At 37.2% G+C, this 16,718-nt stretch overlaps 1 protein-coding gene across 2 annotated transcripts in view; it reads left to right on the top strand.

The window, feature by feature from the left end:
• The window catches only part of adam23a (ADAM metallopeptidase domain 23a), a 46,705-nt gene that overhangs the window by 13,973 nt on the left and 16,014 nt on the right, over positions 1-16,718 (top strand). For both annotated transcript variants that reach the window (XM_059032162.1, XM_059032161.1), the window contains exons 5-12: positions 3,300-3,382; positions 4,620-4,683; positions 6,028-6,100; positions 10,480-10,556; positions 12,318-12,383; positions 14,007-14,075; positions 15,666-15,832; positions 16,407-16,491. In XM_059032162.1, the coding sequence (XP_058888145.1) occupies positions 3,300-3,382; positions 4,620-4,683; positions 6,028-6,100; positions 10,480-10,556; positions 12,318-12,383; positions 14,007-14,075; positions 15,666-15,832; positions 16,407-16,491 (684 nt within the window). The remainder of the gene's footprint in view (positions 1-3,299; positions 3,383-4,619; positions 4,684-6,027; positions 6,101-10,479; positions 10,557-12,317; positions 12,384-14,006; positions 14,076-15,665; positions 15,833-16,406; positions 16,492-16,718) is intronic.

Genomic DNA, 16,718 nt, shown 5'->3' with positions numbered 1-16,718 from the left:
AAAAAGTGAACCAGAACATGTAGTTAGAGGTATACCTTCAAAGTATTATTAAATTAAAATTAAAATGTAATTTTTTTTTTTTAATTAAAATGCGTAGCTTTTTATTACCCGTTTACATGGTTAATGTTAAAGAATGGTGTTTGTTCTTTCACTTCTCTTTTGTAACCTGTATGAATAGGATTTGTTTGGGGATATCTAAAGAAGAAAAAAGCTTGAGCTTGGAGCAAAGAGACATTAAAATAAAAAAAAAGCTTTTTCAAACAAACTTTATTCACAACTAGTAATTACGCAAACCAGTAAAAAGCTAAACTGGTGTACTGTATGCTCCACCAGTACATTTTTTGCAACAAATATGCTTCTATTTTTAAAAAAAGATAAATCTTGTAAATCTAGTCTAATACTGTACTCTGCAAATGGTTCTGGTAAATAAATCTTAACAGAACTGTTACCAGCAATGATAACACAGTGGAAAAATACTGCATAGGGGCCCTGTAGGATAACACAACCGCGGCACTGCAATGGATTGTGGGTATTGGTTTATGCAACTGTGATGCTATCAGCTGATAAACCAGTGTAGTGCCACTGCATTGCCATTAAAGATAATTTGGTTAGGGTACGGTTAGACATATATTAAGGTCGCTGCCAAATCTGCATGACAGTATTCTACAGATTTTACAGAAGACTTTCCCTATATAGTAGCTGACATTCACAGACCGGTGTTGATCTCTTTGTCTGCAGGTCTCTCTGCTGCTAATCTGTCTTCTGCTTTCTTTTCCTATTGTTAGCTGATTTCTGGCTTCAGTCCCTATTCCGTTTTTGGGATAGTGGCATGCCAGGTCAGCTTTGCTAATTAGATATACAATACGGAGGAAGCTCTAGGGAGTGTGAAGCAGTGGGTACCTCTCTGCATCCTCACTTGCTTCAGCAGCAGTACTGTAAAGCACCTTCCTATAGGGAGTTGACGAGAGCACAGTTGATTAAAATTGCAGTACTTTAACTAACAAGTATGAACAAGCTATTTTTTCCCCCAGTTACATCTGACCTATTTGTCACTGATGGCAATAACCGTCACTTTACCATTAGTAGGGGGAAAACTACTAAAAAGCAAAACGGAGGAAAGGAAGGTATTACCGTATTTGCATAAATGAACTGTGAATTAAAAATAAAAAGATGACAAGAAGATTAAAATGTGTAATTGTCTGTAAACTAAGCACTGTAACGTGAATCAGGATGGCTGTAAAACAAGGGGGACTAAACCCAGGACTTGGTCTTCCAGGCTTTTGACTCTGGTTCCCTGACGCATATTGAATTAATCAATGAATATATATATTATATTAAACACTCAAGAACAATTTCTGCATATTTGACATATAATCCAGCGTCCCAGTCAGTTTAAGGAGTGGAGAATATGGATATTTACTAAGTGGTTCCGATTAAAATTAAAACACATAATTGTCATTAACCTCCTAGTAATAAAGGTAATTGTCGTTGAGTGATGTTGAACTAAATGAGCAGCGCTGTCAGTAACAGCTGTACAGTTTATTATAATTTTTTTCATACAATGATACCTAGTAAATGTATGCAGCTGTTTTTTTTGTTTGTTTTATTGTACTTATATATGCAATTTGAATAAAAGATGTGCAATCCTTGTATGTCTCATTTGGAGGTAAAAACAGAGGAATGTAAAGATGCATAATGATTGAAAAAATCTTGGCTTGTGCACAACTCTAGCAGTGCGAGTGAGGGGACTGCGGTTGCTGAATCATGGACTGCTTTGTTATATATCAGAGAGTGGCTGACTCAGCAAAATGCCTCCTCCGCAATATACAGGGAGCCGATTCCCACCTCCCTCAGGGATCAGATGGGAGAGAGAGAGAGGGAACAGAGATGGAGATTGGCTGGAGGAGATTTTTTTTTCCTGCTTACTAATGTGTAAGGTGGGAAGGCTGGACAATGAGAAACACCTGCCAGAACACTGTCAGTATGGTGCAGGGCCACCATGGGTAGCACTGATTCAGCGTTGTTCTGGAGGGATACTCACACTTTCCTTAATGATTACCATCTCTGATTTCTTCAGGGAAGTTGGGGGTGTAATGATCCAGTCTGATACAGAAGCATCTTCTCACCAAGTGCTTCCTGTCACTCCTCTGTGAAAGGGGTGCTGTCTTGCTCGTCGTGACTGAAACTCATGTATAACTGGGAAATGCAGCTTTTCTTTATTTGAGGATACACATCAGGGATTTAATTTGCATTGCAGATGAGTCGGACATGTGCTGTACATCACAGGTGTTTGTCATCGTTGGCCATACAGTATATAATTGTTTTTATGGTTGATGTTGATTATATGTATAGTAGTACGTAACTAAGTAAATTCACAAACTAGATATTTTATAGCCAGGTGTAAAATTATTAGTTAAGTAAATTCTGCTCAGCACAGCTTTAACATAAGGTCAAGGTAAACTCGCAAAAACTTTGAAATCATAACAATTACAGATCCTTCTTTTATAAATCCTGCATACAGTTGTAAATCTCACTTAAGAAACGTAAAATATATATTTTTAATTAACTATATTAATTAAAATGGATTGAAATGTGCATTGGCTGCCTGTTAAGATGATGACTGCTTTTAAAATCTTGTTGTTGACTTATAAAGCCTTGAATGGTATGGCTCCAAGTTACATTTACTAGCTATATTCCTGTGTGTAACTTGTGATCTGCAGCCTCTGGACTGTTAAGAGTCTCTCTAACCAGGCTCCGCTCTATGGGCGATCGGGCATTTTGCAGTTACACGTCTAGGCTTTGGAATGCTCTTCCCTTTGAAATTAAGGACTCGGGAAGTGTTGGTACTTAAATTGTAACTTATATTACTTAAATTATTACTTTTTAATTTTGACTGTTATATGTGTCTGTTGTGATTTTACTTGTAAAGCACTTTGAGATGTACCACATGAAAAGCGCTATATAAATTAAAGATTATTATTATTATTATTATTATTATTATTATTATTATTATTATTATTATTATTATTGTTTTATTTAAAATAGTAAGGGTTAAAAAGGTAAAGCCTGCTAATGAAGGGGTTAAATATAAAACCACAGAGTTCTGTAAGAAGCAGAGAAGTTATCTGAGATTATCAGCAAACAAAACAATGTGTCCAAGTCCATTCTGCATTCACGCTTAACTCCAATAACAGAACTTTTAATGTGTTTTAAAAGGTTAACAAACGCATTTCTTTTTTTGTTCTCATTTATATATTTTATATGCTGTCATGGTAACGCGCTTCCTGTTTTCACAATAGGGTGGGGAACACTGCTACTATCATGGTCAGATCAGAGGGAACGACATGTCCAACGTGGCTGTTTCGACCTGCAATGGACTCCAGTAAGTGCAAATTCAAGAGTTTCGCTTCCTTATGTGAATCAGGCTGGCTTAACCTTAAATTAACTTTGAAACTGAAACCAGCCTGTGCTGTTATTTCCAAACAGCTGTCTATATAATTGTGAAATAGCAGTAACGTAATAAAAGACACACGCCTGATTATATCTGGGTTCTGTACTCAGCTGGCTATTTAATTTGTACCTACTGGTCTCCGGTCCAATTGTTTTTAAAACTCAAAACCCACAGTGTTTTACTTCCAGTGACGATGCAAACCACACACAAAAAAAAATGTTACAGGTAAGTTGAAAACAATCGGAGCATAATTGCTGTTTAGGGCTGTTTGTGTGTAACTTTGAAAAAACATCACTGTAGTTGGTATAAACACCTGGACATGGTCTCGGGCCTTGTACACTTAGTCCTAAAGTTATGGCTTAAGTATATTTCAGTCATGCACGGGTAGCTATGAAGTCAGTCTGTGCTGCTGCAGTGGAACAGTCTCTATAATACCTGACTGGTGGAGGCACCAGATGAGGACAACAGCAGCCTTTGTTATTTGTAGGTGCCGCTGTTGTGGAAACTTGTACTGTAAGTACTGTTGCAATGACTGCTCAGTATCGCTACCATTTATCTCCAGGTGGGCTTCCATCCTTGGAATGTAATTAAAAATGGCAGAACGCAGCACTTCGAAAGGGACACACAGCACCTCTTGATAGATGGTGTCCTTCAGTGCAGAATGATTTTTCCACTACATCAGCACAAAGTAACCTTGTAACTACCCTATATTATATTAAACAGAGATCATTTTTCAGTTTTAAAATCTCAGGTGTTAGAACCATTAAACCAGCCTTGTTACATGATAACTTAATGTTAGGAAAAATTTATATTCTAAACACACTTTATGATAACAACCAAGAAATGTTTTACAAAGAAACATCAAAATAGACTGTGTAAAAAAGGCTTATCACACAGTATGTGAGGTGCTTGCAATAAGAACCACTTGCAAATCTCATGCAAAGTAGAGGGGGCAGAAAGAATTTAAATAAAATGTGAAGGGACTTAGAAGTTAACCCAAGAGATGTATCGTGTATAGAAACGTTTATTGTTAAGCATAAGCATTGGAAGGTAAAGTAGGTTCAGTCTTTAACGGTATACATCTATGCCTTGCCAGGCTACTGGCTGAGAGTATTTCTGCTGAATGCTTCAGACACGGTTTCAGTTTATCTGTCTTCTCTTTTCACAGTGGCATGTTTGATGATGGTACCCACACGTACCTAATTGAGCCATTGCAGCAGATACACCCACAAGTAAGCATTTTTTAAAAAAAAATTATTTCGCCCCCACACTTGTTTTGAAATTGCAAGCAACTTAGAAGGGTAAATGTTTAAATTAGTTTCCACGTGCATTGAATTGACAGTACTGTTTAAGCCCTGGCTGCCTTCAGATCTGGGGTCTGTGTCGTCCCATGACAGTGAGGTAAGCGTGTTGAAGTGATTGGAGCTAACAAGATAATTCCATCAATGTTACCTTCCATTCGCTACAAAGTTGTGAAAGGAACACGTTACAGCAAACATTCATATTCATTTAAAAACATGGCATCTGGCTCTGCAGTACAGTGTAAAGTGAGCTCTCAGGAAATCTGTTACACTAGCACTTCCTAGGTCATTCCACCTCAGCAATGTCTTCCGGGTCAAAGCCTATTACTGGCTGAAAGCCATTTAGATCAATTTTGTAGACTCCCTGTTGCTAGCCAGATAATGTTTCAGGCTGAGCCAGGCTAAACAGACCCTGAATGCCAATGAGCACTTAATAAAACAAATCCCCTGTTTCTTCTACCATAATATGGTGAAACATTATTTTTATTCTTCAGACATCAGTACAGCTGATATATTTAATAAATGGCAGCATTATTATGTAGACTCGCTGTACTGCTGTCTGTGTTTATAATCATCTGTATAGGAAGTATTGTAAGCAGTGCCACAGTATTACCAGTCAATCATAAAATGGTGTAGACAATGAGGGCCACTTATTAACTGCTTGCGTCTATGTTTTATCCTATGTCAGCTTTTTTTTGCCTCTCTTAAGACTATGAGTAAATTAATCATACTGACAGCTGCATTAATCATGCAGTGCCCACATTTAAATGCAGTTAAATATAGCAGCTGTTACGTGCAGTTTAGACGCGCTTCCTTTCAGTAAGACGCTGTTCCTTTTCACTGTGTTAAAGTTGAATAATTCATATTTTATACATTTTTATGCACGTCATAAGGTCCTGATATAGATAGGTCCAGGTATTAAAAATACATTTTTATGGCGTAGTAAATGAAACTTGTTTTCTCACCCTTTTGTCACAAATGTATGTCTGTTACATTTCTGTTTTTACATATATCTAGAGAACCACTTATCCTATTGTGAACTTGGTTACATCATTCTTTACCAGTATGATTAGACTATATTAGACTCTGGATATTTGAAAGAACCTGTCTGTGTGTTCATCCATCCATGTGTTTGTCATCCTTACATTTTTACATGTCCATACAATAGATGTGAGTCCTGGTGATCTACTGACACTGACACTGAAAGCTTTATTTTAGTTTTGGTGGTGGATGTATGTTACTGACAATAATGTGGCTTTCTTCCTTATTGTCCAGGAGAGCTCAGCGAGGCCTCACATTATAAGAAAGACACCGGGTGTCCATTCTGTGGTGCAGTTAGAAGATCTGGGTAATTTTTATTTTTATTGTTATTATTATTTCTTAATAATATTATTGTTATTTGGTCGAAATACATACCTCAAATACAGCAAGGTACCAGTGGTTCTGCTTTTCACCATAATGCCATTTCTCTTGTAGAAAGGTAGTGTTTATACTGCAGCCTTTTAACTATGGCTCTGGGCAACTGTTACGTGTTTTTCCATTATGCATATATAAAGCATTCAATCTGAGATACCAATTCACATAAATTATGCCTGGGGAATGTTATGTCTTTGGTCACAAAATCTTCTAGTCTAGTTTCACGTTCCTTTTTTCGATAGTCTTTCTTTTGGTGGGATCTATTTCGAATAGTTCCTTAAGACAGTTCTTATATTCAGAATGGCTTCTTTCGAGTTCTGTTGTGTTATTTCACTGACAGCAGCTATCACTAAAGGGGTTATGTACATGGTTTGCTTTGGTATTTCCTTTATTAATTCTAGAGCCCATGCCACTTCTAAAAGTGACTTGTCTCCTGTGATACCACATTTAGAGCTCCTCAATACAATATCCTGCAGAAAAATACTATCATAAAAACTCATTTTATGCTTAATGGATGCCAAAAATGCAAGTAAAGTTAAACACAGTACAATAGGCAGAGGTGGAAATAACTTCCACTCACAGCAGTTTGATACCCTCCAGATTTTACTTTGATCTAAATAAGCCATACTTCTAATTAGCCATGCATTATAAGCAGTGGTGTAGTCAAGCCGGAACGCGCCAGTACTTTTTTGTTTAGGCAGAACCTTGACTTAAGAATTAACTTAAGAATCTTTACTGATTTATTATGAAAATGCTTATATGGTGCCCGACAGGTCTAATTTCAGTGCCTGGGCACCAATGAAGCCATCTATTTTCCGTGTGGAAATCAAATCTTACCACTGGAACAAAAAAAATCATTGTCCGGTTCCCTACATACCAGTTTTCATGGTACAGTCCGAATCAGCAGCTCTGGTAACCCGTGCGTATTTGAAATGTTTGCAGAGTCTCAAGAGTCCACACAATTGTCTGATTCAGACAGTTGTCCTTGTGATGCAATGAAGAGAACATTAGGAACTTCTATTACAAACTAGTGCTACTGTAAGAAGGCTAACACTTTTTTTTAGTAAAAATGCTAACGAAGAAGACAGCTAAAGTACATCCTATGTCTGTGGACATAAACACGGGTTTAAAGCTGCTTTGTATATCAGTCAGTGCAGACACCTGGAGACTGGAATCAACGACTGCCCTTGTAACTGGCTTAGTATGGCACTTTGGGCCCTGGGGGTAACGCCATTTTTTTTATCTGATGAGATGGATCAAATGCGGTAGGTCCAGGAGGAAAAAAATGTATTCAAAATGTAGTGTAACATTAAATTGTCCAGAACTGTCGGCAGATAGTGTTTAAAAATACATTTAAAAGCAATTCTAATTGTACTGATACAGTTCTTAAATTGGTGACGAATAAAAAATAACTGAGCATTTGTGTGATTCGTAATTTTATTGGATGCAGAGCTCCAGAAAAGATGGGGGGAGGATGTGATATGCTACAAGGCATCGTGGTGATATGAAGTTCTGCGCTGGAGATGACCTCATAATCGAAAGGAATAGAAAAAAAAAACATGCATGATAAAAATAGCCAAAAAAGAAATAACCAAACCACCAAAGACAAGCTCTCAGACATTTTGGAGGATTTCTTCCTGCTTGTTGGGAATGCTCTGGGGAAGGGTAGCTTGGCGTTCAAGGCAAGCAGCAGACAGGAAATGCCAACTCAGGATATGCGGTTCAGTGATGCAGAGGCATGCTTTTATTTAAACGATAAATCAAAATACAGAACAAAAGTCACCTCTCTTCCAGGCAGCTATCATCTCTTCCCAAGCTCCAAATGATCTGAGGAGCTGTCCCCAAACTTGTCCTTCTTACATCAAGGCAAGCTAAATCGGCAATCAGTTATCCAATGTAGCCTATACATGCCAAATTAAACACACGCTAAAACATTTACATCTCAAGGGTGACTGTCCTGCCACCGTCTGGCTTGATTGTTGATTGTCTTAAATTTTTTTTACTATTTTTATTTGTAACACTTTGTAGTTAATAACCCACTTCATTAACACTGATTCATCCTTCATGCCACATAAAAACAGGAAATTTGGCTAATATAAATATATATTTTGAAAAACAAAGAGTCACTTTCACAATATGTAAAAACAATTCAATTCCACTTGAATGAATTGCAGTTGTCTATGAAGAGATGGGTTGACTGTCAGTGTTGAGAGAGTGTTTCCTTTTATTAAAGCCAGATAAAGCTCTGTGGGGATATAATATTAGAGAGGTGTAAGATAGCACTTTACGCAAACAAGTAGGAAATGCAGAACAGAAACAGGAGAAGAAACTCCTAGCCTAGTTTTTAAATGTAATTTGCTTTTCTGAACTTCCCGTATCTTGCTAAATTTTGCTACTACTATAGTATTTTTCTAAACCAGTACGAAGAGAAGGAAAGACTATAAGTACATCTAGTGGGTTAAGTGGAATGAAAACCAATGGATTTTAGCATGGAAAAATGCATTCAGATGGAAAATATCTTGCTTTGTTGTTAACCTCATTCCAAGTAGCTGAGTGCTGTACTCTTCTCCTGTTTCCTTCCTAGAGGACATTTCTTAGAGGAGTTGCGGATCCCTGCAGGTGGAGCAGAAACGTTTACATAAGAAACTGCAGTGCAGATAGCAGCAAGTAGAATGTGCGAAACTGAGTTTCCTAATTTAGTCTATCATTTTTTTTTAAATTCCCCTCAGCACCTTTATAGCACTACACAGCAGATTTGTATCATGCTGACTCCATACTTGCCAGATGTAGCTCAGTGTGTGTTTTGACAAAAGGGCATAATGTCAGCATCTGGTAAGCAGAGATACAGTAACTGATACTGTAAAATTCCATGTTGCAAAAAATGTAGAATGAGATACGGACGGCCACACAATGTTCATGCAGTACTGTGCTGCCACTCCTGAAAATTGAAGGGATGCACATCGGTTGAGGAAACTGAAGAAATACATGGCTAGATGATGGCTGCTGAGGATCACTTATTAATTTATTCACATCAGCATCTATTCTTAACCACCACAATATGTTATTGAGACAGGGGAGACATTATCACATTGCTGACACAAGGAAACACAAGAATAGCCGAGAACAAATAGATTTAGCGACACTGGGGTGCGGCAACAAAAGTGGTGATATTCAATCAAAAGTTACAGAGGCTCACTAAATATGTGTTTTAAATGAAGGGATCATTGACTGTAACACCATTTTTTTGGCATAATTGCAATTGCAGTCGTAAGTTTGTGGCGTGTTCTTTTAAAGTCTGGAGTTTGATTTAGTAGTACCTACAAACAGGGAAATAAGTCAGGTCATATATTTAATTTGTTTGTATGAATCACCCCCTCAGACATCTCAGTCAGACAAGTCTCCACTAATATTGTTAAGTGAGTTTATGATGAGTATTGTTTACAATGTGTTTAGTTTCATCATTAAATGTAGTCCAAGATGGTCCTAAAAGTCAGCCAAAGTATTGTATTTGCACAGTTATTTTACAGTTTGGACCTACCATATTTTACAGTGATTCACAATGTTTGCCTGTGATTTACCATGATTTCATTTCATTTTATTCTTTTACTACAGTTTACCATAGTCAACATTTACTGGGGTGGTTTGAGTCATTGACCAGTCAGGCAATAAACTTACAATAGTTACGGTAGCACTGCTCTGTGGTATCAAGCTACCTCCCTTAGAGGGTTTCTAGTTTCAGCTGACCACCGGCGTGGTTAATTCAGGGCACCGTTGCTTACCCTTAAAACTATTATTGCGAGAATGGCTCAATCTGTCTTGAGGATGGCTTTCATTCTTGGGATAATATGTTAAATGACAGAACAAAGAATTCGAACACAGAAGTATCTTTTAATAGATGCTGCCCTTCAATTCCGCCATGTAAAGTGGCCAAGTGACTTTCCAATATGTTGTGGCTGCATTATGTTTTCACAGTGTTTGAAGGGGACGCTTGGTTATAACTTTGTTTTGTAGTGTTCTGCCATTATTCTGAGCTGTTACTTAAGGATTACATGTACCACATCGCATTTCATCAAGTTGTTTTTCAGAAGGCTAATCAGTAAATCAGATTTTACCAGTATCTCTACTAACAAACAGGAATGTCATGTCAAATACACTATTTTTGTTATAGCCTTGAAAACCAAGGTTATAGGAAAGGCTCCTTCTTTAGTTGGTTAAGTGTATGGCATTTCCCTTTGAATGTGATCGTTACCAAGTGGCTTTCACCGCATATAATGTACTGGAATTGTAACCATTTCCTGTGTTTGTTTTCAGGGGACACAGAGAAGGCAGTGTCTCAGTTGGCTCTCTTTAATGATCTTTCTTGGCTGAGGAGAAGGAGGAAGCGAGCTGTAAGTACTGTGAATCCACCCAAAAAACAGCTGTGGCTCATCCCAGTGGGTGTATGTCGTTCAGATCAAATTGATTGAGGACTTAGGGTATATATTTAAAGTGTTTACCCTAGTCTTTTACGTAAATTTTTTGAAAGGAGAAAAAAAAACTGCTAATTTTTTGCATGCCTTTATTTTGTGAATGTTTCATCTTTTCTCTGATGTATTGTTTGAACATTAAATAATATATTTTTTTCAATTATTAAAATAATTATATAACTCTTGAGCACCCAACCATACCAGTATTCATATCTGCAAGCTTTGTTTATCTTTTAAAAAACTGTGTTTTTTACCTCTGTACACCAGAAATTCTCCCCTGAAGAGAAGAGTTGCAATCTGTGCAGACTTGAGTCACGGGCCAAACTCATCAGGACAAGAAATGCATGCACCAATAAATCACAATGCAGAATCATTTGTTTCAGGTTTTTAAAAAGATGAACAAAGCTTGCAGTGAGAATACTGGTATGGTTGGATTTTCAGTAGTTATATAATTATTTTAATGTTTAAACGTCCAAAAGGATACTAAATAATACATCTGAGAAAACATGCACAAAACAAAGGCAAAAAAAATGTTACTAAACTTTCATGCCTATCAATGTTCACTTTAAATACTACTATTCACAGTCTTGTAAGCACTCTTAAACTCTCTGCTTACTTCTCAGTTTTGCATCATTTACTTGAAGACTGGCATAAACTCTTTGAAAATGCGGCCCTTAGTTTTTGTAAAATGAAGGTGTTTTTGTCATTTAAAAAAATGAGAGACTGAAGTACGGTAATAAATATGGCCCTATTTTTTGTAGCTGAATACAACATGACAATCTCAATCAATTATTTAAAAAATATATTTTACATTTTACTCAGCATTACAACTGCTATTGATCAAAAGCTCAGTGAGACACTGGCTTGGCAGCCATGTACTGTCTACTGAACACATTCTTCCAGGAGCATTGGAAATCAATGGACCAAAGTTTAATACTTAACAGGAAATATTTACCGTATTGCTGAGGCAGTAACTTTTAAAATCAATAGAAGGAATGCTTTCCACTGGCATTTTTTTATTTTTTATTTATGGTCTCCACTATGTTCTTGCTCTAACAGTATGTCTCTTTTAAAATTGCATTCAGTAGTCTTGTAAGCCTTTAGAGAGTAGAAGAAACAGCTTCCAAGCTTGGAAGGTTCCTGTTTTCGGATGGGATTATTAAAACACTATGGGACACATTATTAAGCTTTTGCCCCAGCATAGAATAAAAGTGAAAAAAATAATTTTGCAAGTGAGCAACAGATGAGTAAAACTGCCCCAGTAATGCTGATCCTATTGCAATCTTTAAAATTTCCTACATTTTATCATGAAGTAGGAAAGGATCAGGGTACACACAGGATTTCTAGGAATGCAGGTTCGGTGCCACAGCCTTTCATACTTCAACCACATGCTTAATTTACCACAGTTTATCATGGTTTGCCCTTTTTTTAATACACTTCCCCATTCCTCTATGGGCTTTACAATGCTTACCTATGCTTTACCATGCTTTCAGTAATCATTATTATTAAGCGTTTACTATGGGAAACCTTTAAAAGGGAAACTGCTTCCAAGTTATCACTCATCACTTTCAGCAGAGAGTGAGCATGTGGGGTGCACTGGACATAGCAGGCTGATACCATAGCAGTTACATAAACTGATAATTCCTCATGCAATTATTATATTTTTCATTCGTTTTTTAATAGGTGCCTCGTAATGTTTTTGAAGAAATGAAGTACCTTGAACTCATGATTGTCAGCGATCACAGGACGGTGAGTCTCATAAGAGCATACGAACATAAGAAAGTTTACAAACGAGAGGAGGCCGTTCGGCCCATCTTGCTTGTTTGGTTGTTAGTAGCTTATTGATCCCAGAATCTCATCAAGCAGCTTCTTGAAGGATCCCAGGGTGTCAGCCTCAACAACATTACTGGGGAATTGGTTCTAGACCCTCACAATTCTCTGTGTAAAGAGTTTCTCCTATTTTCTGTTCTGAATTCCCCTTTATCTAATCTCCATTTGGTACCCCCAGTCCTTGTTTCTTTGTTTCAGGTAGTCAGTCCCTTGGGTCAACATTTTCAATACCTTTTAGAATACTGAATGTTTGAATCAGATCGCAGCATAGTCTTCTTTGTTCAAGACTGAATAGAATCAATTCTTTAAGCATGTCTGCAGATTACATGCCTTTTAAATCTGGAATAATTCTGGTCACTCTTCTTTGCACTCTTCAGAGCAGCAATATCCTTTTTGTAGCGAGGTGACCAGAACTGAACACAATATTCCAGATGAGGTCTTACTAATGCATTGTAAAGTTTTAACATTACTTCCCGTGATTTAAATTCAACACTTTTCACTATATATCCGAGCATCTTGCTGGCCTTTTTTATAGCTTCCCCACATTGTCTAGATGAAGACATTTCTGAGTCAACATAAACTCCTAGATCGTTTTCATAGATTCCTTCTTCAATTTCAGTATCTCCCATATGATATTCATAATGCACATTTTTATTGCCTGCGTGCAGTACCTTACACTTTTCTCTATTAAATGTCATTTGCCATGTGTCTGCCCAGTTCTGAATGCTGTCTAGATCATTTTGAATGACCTTTGCTGTTGCAATGGTGTTTGCCACTCTTCCTATTTTTGTGTCGTCTGAAAATTTAACAGGTTTGCTTACTATACAAGAATCTAAGTCATTAATGTAGATTAGGAATAGCAGAGGACCTAATACTGATCCCTGTGGTACTCCACTGGTTACCTCGCTCCTCTGGTTACCTTGCAGTAAGTCTAAGATAAAAAAAAAAGTTATTTTATCAATGTTTTCAACAATTTAATTGTATATATATATATATATATATATATATATATATATATATATATATATATATATTCTTTTTTTTTTTTTTTTACTGAATTTAATATTCCCTATTTGAATGGCATGGACTTACAACATTCAGTTTTAATGCACTGGATAACCTCCCTGTATCAGCTTTAACTTTATTAGTATTGCGTTAAACTGATCTACAAAATTGATACAGGCTGCATTGTTTTCCCTCTAAATGTAATATTTCCCTAGATGAAGCAGCAGAGGGAGCTGTTTTCATTCTAATTTAGACAGAATTGAATTCCGCATGCTGCACAGTCCTGGTATTTAATTGGAATATCCACAAGAGGGCAGTAGTTACACATTCTCATTGTAACCTGCTGGTTGAGCAGATACAGAGCAGGCTAATAAGCTGCTGTGACGCAATTGATAAGCAGGGGTCCTACAAATAGAAATAAAGAGTTTGTAAATGTGTTCCTAAATAAACCACTACAGCAGTAAATGTGTGTATGCCTGATGTCCTTTGTTAAATATATAGTATACAGTAAAATGCTTTTGTGTTTCTTTTCTGCAGTACAAGAGACACAAGACCAGACAACACACTAACAACTTTGCAAAATCTGTGGTAAACCTTGTGGATGCTGTAAGTAACATTAGCTGTACAGGCAGATGCAGAATGAAATGCATAGCGTGGGGCGAGAAGTTAGAATTTAGAACCCCAAGGAATAAGTCGTCATGTTGCAACATCCATATTGAGCTAGTACCTGAAAGGCCTCTATTTCATGGATCTAGACATCAGATCTTAATACCACTATTGTTTTAATCTTTAAAAAGGCCACTTTGGGAAAACCCAGTATCTCTTAACAGTTCCTGGCAGTCTCTTTGGTGTATTTAATGTTCTATTTGAACAGTGCTGGTATTTAGATCAGACCTTTCCTGTGGTAAACTGTTTAATCAGTTCTTTAAATTACATTTGCCTTGTCTATTCAAGTTAGACATGATTTGGTAATTATGTCTTGGTTGTCTTTAATTAATGGAAAGCATCTACTTATAGTTTACCAGATGGTCTTGTACCGTATTTAGGGTATCTTTTAAATTTAGATTCTAGTCCATTTTTAAATCCTTTAGTTTGATACAGAGTATTTTGTACATCCTTTGGGTAACACACGTATGCGGATCAAATAGTCTTTGATTTGTTTGCTGTGTACTGCAGATAAGTAAAAAAAAAACACATAATAGAAAAACCCTGGAGCCTTCATTGAAATCTCTGGAAAGATTCACCAGTTGAACGGAATGGGATTTTATTAGACAGGGAAATCTATGAAGAGTTTGGCTGAAGGGCAATATGCCATAATTTTACTTAAAAAAAAAACAAGCTAAGCAACAGAGGTACTCTTTAGCCACGTCCCCCATTTTACAGAATCAAAGCTGAAAATGAGTACAGCTTTCACCAGCTCAGTCTAAAGCAGCCCTCAGACAGCAGTAAGGAAGATATTGTTTGATGTCTAAAGGTTTTTAATCTAAGCATATCATCCTGCTGAGCCTGATGTTTCATGAGGGTCATCAAGAACAGCTCATTTAATTGAGAGCTTTTCAAATTCCTGATTGCAGCACCCACACCCAACCACTTAATTGAATTTCACTATCACTAAATATGATGTGGTGTGTGAGGTTCTTTTGAACACATTGGGATATCGTTCACAGAACCAAGATCATTTTTTCGTCCTCAAAACTCGAAGACACACTAATGCACCAATATGTTTTTTCATGTAGTCTATGATAGTAGACATGTAAGGGTATTGAGAATTCAACTCACTTTAAGCTTATCAATAGGATCCATTTGTTCTGTCCTGCAGTCATTGTAAACCTAAAGATTATGCTGTTTAAAAATTAAGAAACTAACAGTTTTATGGCCAACACATACTCTATTCCTAACAGATGATCTTGAACAGCTACCTCTGAATGTCTGCAAAGCCGTGGACTGAAGCCACAAAAAAATAAAACAACAATCTCTACAAAAATGTTTGCTAAAATGTAGATACAGTACATGTAATGATACAAATGTTGTTGTTTTTTATTTACCTTCACTAATGACGATCTGTTTTTCCCATGTGTCCTTTCTGCTTTGGCCCCTGTGTTGTGTTTCCACTTGCGCAGACTGGCCTGACTCTGGCACGCTTCTTCTCTCACACCCAGTGTTCTTCTCCTGTCCCTGTACTGTCTTTGCCGATAGGTGTTTAAAGAACAGCTCCACACCAGGGTGGTCCTGGTTGGTGTGGAAATCTGGACGGACCGGGACCAAATCCCTGTCGGCGAGAAGCCCATGGAAATGCTTCGGGATTTCTCCAAGTACAGGCAGCACAGTATAAGACAGCGTGCAGATGCTGTTCACCTGTTCTCGTATGTACTAATTCTATACATGTTAATCTGATCTGTCGTCACCCCTTCCGGTTGTCATGCCATACGAGGATGTGGGGGTTAGGCGCTGTTTCCATGATGACTGGCTGTCCACTGTGGGCAAAAGGCTGGCAAACACTCACCACCAAAGGTTATTTAATCAAAATACCAGCGCCCTTAGAGCACCAAGAATGTGCGCAGTAGTATATCTAGTGTATTTACACCTGTAAAAGTATGGAATTTAGATCCCATACTGTAGCATTAACCTTGTGGTCGACCCGCCCTGCAATTACCATCATGTTGTTCTGTGATGAGGTTGCCATCCAACAGTAATACATACTGAAATCTTACTGAAATCTTACATTTTCCTGAGCTGTGTGTGGAATTGCTGATCATTACAAAAGAAGAACACAACAGTTCTTATTTGCATTCACTATTTTAAAGTGTTACTAAAAAATACAACACACTACAGATCATCAGTAAAAGCAGGGAATCAACAAGTGTTTTTTTTTTCTAATAATAATATAGCTGCTTTTATTTTAATATTCTGTCACATAAATATCTGTTTTTATTCCAGAAATGTGACGTTTCACTATGCAAGGAGTAGTATAGCCTACTTTGGTGGGATTTGTTCTGCGAGCCGTGGTGTAGGAGTGAATGAGGTGAGCATTCAGAAAGTTATGCTTTACTTTTGTTGCTGTGCATGGTTTCACTGCAATAGACGTAACAGATGACGCGAGTGTAGATCTCACACTTAAAATGTCAACGACAAAGCATTCTGAGTGTGTAAACCACAACAGGTTCTAAGTCTTCCATGACTACCTCTAATCAAGTTGAGACTGCACTTTCTCTTGTGCTCGTTGCATTACAAAACAAAGCGTGTGCGAGG

Source organism: Acipenser ruthenus, chromosome 10 (assembly GCF_902713425.1).
Source record: "Acipenser ruthenus chromosome 10, fAciRut3.2 maternal haplotype, whole genome shotgun sequence".
NCBI lineage: Eukaryota > Metazoa > Chordata > Actinopteri > Acipenseriformes > Acipenseridae > Acipenser > Acipenser ruthenus.
This window is presented reverse-complemented; position numbering and strand designations above follow the sequence as displayed.